This window comes from Anneissia japonica, unplaced genomic scaffold (assembly GCF_011630105.1).
Source record: "Anneissia japonica isolate Jap-2015-1 unplaced genomic scaffold, ASM1163010v1 scaffold1005_len2656397_cov198, whole genome shotgun sequence".
Lineage (NCBI taxonomy): Eukaryota > Metazoa > Echinodermata > Crinoidea > Comatulida > Comatulidae > Anneissia > Anneissia japonica.
In genome coordinates this window covers 1,747,134-1,753,104 of record NW_022683792.1, presented here as the reverse complement: position 1 = coordinate 1,753,104, position 5,971 = coordinate 1,747,134, and the positions used below count along the sequence as shown (strand labels likewise).

The following is a 5,971-nucleotide window of genomic DNA, read 5'->3' as shown; positions in this document are numbered from 1 at the left end:
ACGTTGGGACGACATCGGAAAATCGACAAATATATTCATACGTTGGGCCAACGTGAAATTCCAATGTTGGTTTGACGTTACTTCTCCGACCAAATTTTGCAACCAAACACCAACGTCGTACCAACGTCAGATATCCGACCCCGACGCTTACCGACGCTTGCCAACGTTTACCAACGTTGGGCCAACGTCGCTTTGCTAGCTGGGATTGGTGCTGGTGATATTCCAGTGTGTCTTGTGCAATCAACTGCGTAGTTCTTTATCTCACATTACTCTATTTGAGCTACCTGCAAAACCAAACTATAACCTTATGTTTTGTGCAATTATGTTATACTACCGGTATCGTTGTAAACTAAAGCAGATGGACCCGCCCACCGCATCTAGTAAGCAGAATTTAACTAGTAATGTAGAATGTATACTACTCTTGTATACTGAATTCAGTGAGCTGAGTGGGCTTTTGTCAGATTTTACGCGAAGAGTACCAGTAAAATATAGATAAGACTGCATCTTGGATGCTATTTCTTTGTGGGATCTACAAATGATGAACGAATCTTATAGACTATTGCAGACGGTTTAGTTTGCAATCACTTTGACGTTATACTGGTAAGTAAAGCGTAAAGGTCATATCTCATTTTCTAATTTCTTTTTGAATACCAAAAAACAGGCTAATATCCACTGATAGAAACACAATAGTGGTAGAAGGACAAATTTATTTTCATTTTTATCAAACGAATAACTAACACTGCCAATAATTGAACTTAAACAAAATAAATATAGCATTTAAACATTTTTCAAATTTATGATGGATAGGCCTATTTTAAACTGAATAATGAAGTGTATTCCGCGACTAGCTAGTTACACCTGTTGTAAATTCTTATGGCTGGAATTATGAGCAAGCTGTTTCTTAAAGATCTTGTATTGTGATTGTGTGTTGGTCTAGCCTAGTTGAGGTAAGTTGGAGCAATTATTATAATTTCGACGTGTTTTTTTCTTTCCTGTGCTGGGCGTATTTTCAATTCGAGTGGTAACCAATTAGGTTGAGCAAATTAAACTCCTTTGTGTCTGCACGACCATAGGCCCTTGCTGTGGTCCAAGGTTCTAAACATATAACCTGGTTTTGTTATGTCTATCTTCGAATATAAGTCTGATTCATCGGGCTTCGGGAGCATTCACTGCCTCGCCAGTTGGATTTCTATTCATTTCTGTCACTGAATTTACATACGATTTTTTTTATGATGTTATTGAAATTATTCGATATAATGAGTACTGTAGTCAGATAGAAGTGTTGGTCTATACACAATCAGTGCATAGTACTAAGAATTATGCTCTTAACCAAAAGGAAAATTTAGTCTTTTTTGAACACAACTTCTCTCCACATGAATTTTGAATATTACTGTGGTTGATGAATGAATGAATAAATATTGGTTTTTTTTTATTCAACATTTCACCCAGAGGTACCTCACAAGGCAATCTTAAGCCTTAGTAACGAGGTAATAAATATTGTTATAAAGTAGGCCTATATTGATAAAATTTGAAGTATATATAATATGAATTATTGAAATTTTCGATATCTCAACAATATTGCAGGTATTTTTTTGTCTTTGTGGCTATACCAAAAAAAAAATAAATATTGTTCAGTGATTTGCAGGACACAAGATGGACGTAGGTTACGCAGCGCTGAAACCAAGCCGGTTCAGGAGTGCAAACATCTTCTCAAAAGTATTTTTTTAGTAAGTGTGTGTTGACATATTTTGAATTTTTAATGGTTTTTTTTTTGTATTATAAAGTGTAAATCCTTCTTGTAGGAGGATAACCAAGTGTACTTTTTGTTTTTGATGATTCAGATAGGATCACGGTTTACATTCCACTTTTTTTTAACTTAATTTAAACTTCATGCAATTTAATTTTAACATTTCATTATATTAATTTTTTTTTATTTTCTTTCATTTAATTGTCTTTTATTGCATGTGGCCTATTCAGTACAGACTACTGTTTCCCATAGGGTCCACCGTTATATGCCAAGTACATACAAAGTTATATACAGGATAAATGTTGTTTCCCAACAGCTGGGCTTGGTATATGTTTAGACTGGGGAATACTGGATCTATTACACCAGAAGAGTTCGAAAACGTTCCACCTGATTTAACGTCCGAATACCTAGTTGACAGTTTAGAAAGGTCAGTGCGCCTCGGCGTGTTTAGACACGATCATGGGGGGAATTTTGTGCATACTTAATTAATTCTTAAAAATAAAGTTTACAATAACATTGTAGTATGAAAGTATATTAACGTACCATATCACTCCCGTCAATCTAACTACTGAGGATGGGCGTATAAGCTATTACTTTCGTATCTACAACCAAGTAAAACCAAAACAAAAAAATAAGTGCGGGTGAGATGTCGGGCGTCGCTGAAATTTTAAAAAGAACTTATTTAATCGATTTTAGAATCTACGAATATGTAGAAAATATGGTCTACATATTATTTTTTTTCTCCCGACAAATTCTGGTTTTTCTCCCGGATTGGGGGATGGCAGCTCTTCCTGACGGGGCCCCTTTCTATTTATATATAGTAAGGCCTAAGTACGTAATTACATTTATGCTTTAAGAATTACATTTGCCTAAGTACGTAATTACTACATTTATGCTTTAAGAATTACATTGCCTAAGTACGTAATTACTGCATTTATGCTTTAAGAATTACATTTGCCTAAGTACGTAATTACATTTATGCTTTAAGAATTACATTTGCCTAAGTACGTAATTACTACATTTATACTTTAAGAATTACATTGCCTAAGTACGTAATTACTACATTTATGCTTTAAGAATTACATTGCCTAAGTACCGGTACGTAATTACTACATTTATGCTTTAAGAATTACATTTGCCTAAGTACGTAATTACTGCATTTATGCTTTAAGAATTACATTTGCCTAAGTACGTAATTACTACATTTATGCTTTAAGAATTACATTTGCCTAAGTACGTAATTACTACATTTATGCTTTACTACATTTATGCTTTAAGAATTACATTGCCTAAGTACCGGTACGTAATTACTACATTTATGCTTTAAGAATTACATTTGCCTAAGTACGTAATTACTGCATTTATGCTTTAAGAATTACATTTGCCTAAGTACGTAATTACTACATTTATGCTTTAAGAATTACATTTGCCTAAGTACGTAAATACTACATTTATGCTTTAAGAATTACATTGCCTAAGTACGTAATTACTACATTTATGCTTTAAGAATTACATTGCCTAAGTACGTAATTACTACATTTATGCTTTAAAAATTACATTGCCTAAGTACGTAATTACTACATTTATGCTTTAAGAATTACATTTGCCTAAGTACGTAATTACTACATTTATGCTTTAAGAATTAACATTGCCTAAGTACGTAATTACTACATTTATGCTTACATTTTCGTACTATTATGTCAGTAAAACAGCTATTACTAATCACGTGTCATAATATACACAATAAATCAATCAATCACTTTAATAAAAAATAATAATAATTTACATTTATATAGCACATATTGTGCTGTGCCTCTATACGCTTTACATCAAGTTATTAAAACATAAAGCATGACGACTTAATAATATAATAGGGTGTTTAAGCTCTGTAGTACTAAGCCATTTCGTAGTGTGAACTGCTCATGCCCATAACAAGGTCAACCTACAAACAAACATACACCACATAGGCTTATTTCGATTGACCTTGGAGACGGGTATGCGCAGTTCAGAACACAAATGGGCTTATTACAATTAAACACAAAATACTTCAGTTGAACCGATATTTTTAATATCATAAGCAAACATGCTACATAAGCAACAAACATGCTACAGCTATTCGCATTACAACTGGCTGCATCACAGTGGTGTTACGACGGGGCCAGGAAGCATATTTTAACGTAGGATAGTTTGGTTAAATCTCATAATTATTCATAATCATCCTTATAGAACATATTTTGCGCATGTGCTATTGTCAAGCCTCAACGATTAGCTGCTCCGTGCATCGTGTGAGGGACCTACTGTTCGATTAGAACAATTGAAATAAGATTTTGAGCAAACTGAGCGCATAAAATTTCATTAAAAAGTGGCTCTTAAAAATTTTAGATATTACAGTCAATATTAGATGGTCATATAGGCCTTATTCAAAAAAAGTGTCCAGTGAGCACAATGGTCTTTAATATGATTATACCTTATAGGCCTACATTATTTTACTTTTGGTGTTGGGCTTCAAGCTATTCTTATATGTCACTCTCTGTACTCGATGCCATGATCTCAAGTACGGTAAGTGTTGAACTTCGGTGAATGGAATAACCAGTGTTTTTTTAGTTAAATTATGGATGATGCTTTTACTGCCGTTTCTGGTAAGTTATTATTTGCATTATGCAAGTATTATAATATAATTGTGTAACATTCTTCATTCAGTCTGTTACCGGTATATCACATTAAAATATTTGGTTGATACAATTACTCTTAATAAGGCCAAATAAAGTAAATTGTTTGCCCTTCTTTTTTAAAATGATAAATAGGGGCGGGTGGAAAAGGGTTTTTTTTGTATTTATTTTTGTTAAATAGGCCTATTCATCAGAAGGAATAAAAATAACCCACAGCGGCCTAGAATGGCAATATCTTACATCAGACAACAACTTTAGACTAATTTGTAGGGCATCTGGCAAAAAATAAAGATAAATTCACTCACATTTTTTTTAATTTGTAAAGAAAAAAGCTATAAAAAAACAAACTTTTTTAACTCATTGTTTTTCCGCCCGAATGTTTTTTCAGTGAGTTAGGGACGAGTGAAGGAGGGCAAACAAATAATTTTTTTTGGCCTAATAATAGACACTCATATTTTGACGAACTGAGCGGATACAATTGATTAAAAAGCGGCTCTAATAATTTTAGATATAGTCAAACTTAGATGGGCAGGCCTAATTCAACAAAGGGTCCAGTGAGCACAATGGTCTTTTTTTTTTATTAGTACTTTACATTAGTTGCAGAATTATGCAAGTTTAATCACGTAACGTTAGAGCGTATTAGTATCCTATTATTATCTTATGTTAGATATGAATTTAAAAAATGATTTGTTTTTAGGCCTATGATATTGCATGACGGATGATCATCTATGATGGATGAATCATTCGCGTAAAACCTCGTCTAGGCCTATCATAAATCAGTGCCAGTAGGCCACTATGTTTGCATAATTTGCGAAATCCTAGCTTCGCAGCATAGAGCGAAGTTCTTAGCTTACATAATGGAGTTTCAATCAACTTTACCGGTACTTGAACAATTATTTAGTATTGTAGCCTATTGTATTTGCAGACTGACAGTAAATTATCGCTTCAATGTATCAAATCAATCACCTGTTTTATTTTTGCATTGATTCAAATACGAGATCCATACAAAGGTTTTATTAAACTTTACTTGAACAATTATTTAATGTTGTATTGTATTTGCAGACTGATAGTAAATTATCTCTTCAATGTATCAAATAAATCACCTGTTTTATTTTTGCATTGATTCAAATACGAGATCCATACAAAGGCTGAATCCCGAGACCATAAAAGTGAATGGCGTGTCGTTCTATGAAAATCAACATAACTAGTAGTCCAGCAAACTTTGGTTGGTTGCATTTTTTTTGCTATATTTAAAAAAAAATTGGATATGATGCAGAGTAGACATAGATAAATCAACCCCCCTTTCATACGTAAGGGGGGTTGCCAGCCGTTTCAAAATGGCCGCCATTTTTTCCTAAAATTGTCACTAATATTGTAAATTTATGTCATTAAAATGCAGTATTCAATTGGAAATCCACTCATAAAAATGACAGCAACAGTTAACTAAATATTGTACACATTTTTGAGCTATTACAATTTAAAATGGCTGCCATTTTCCATTATTTTAGCTTTTTAGCATACATACTAATATAATAATAACCGACCTGTACTGTAA

General features: G+C 33.0%; 1 protein-coding gene across 5 annotated transcripts in view; it reads left to right on the top strand.

The window, feature by feature from the left end:
* Positions 1–210: 210 nt before the first annotated feature.
* Positions 211–5,971, top strand: part of LOC117102181 (multidrug resistance-associated protein 4-like) — a 33,570-nt gene continuing 27,809 nt past the window's right edge. Inside the window, exons 1-3 of one of the 5 annotated variants that reach the window (XM_033242413.1) lie at positions 211–600; positions 1,636–1,727; positions 2,064–2,174. In XM_033242413.1, coding sequence (XP_033098304.1) covers positions 1,654–1,727; positions 2,064–2,174 — 185 coding nt within the window. In that variant the 5' untranslated portion in view covers positions 211–600; positions 1,636–1,653. The other 4 variants (XM_033242406.1, XM_033242423.1, XM_033242432.1 and 1 more) reach the window with 4 other exon arrangements.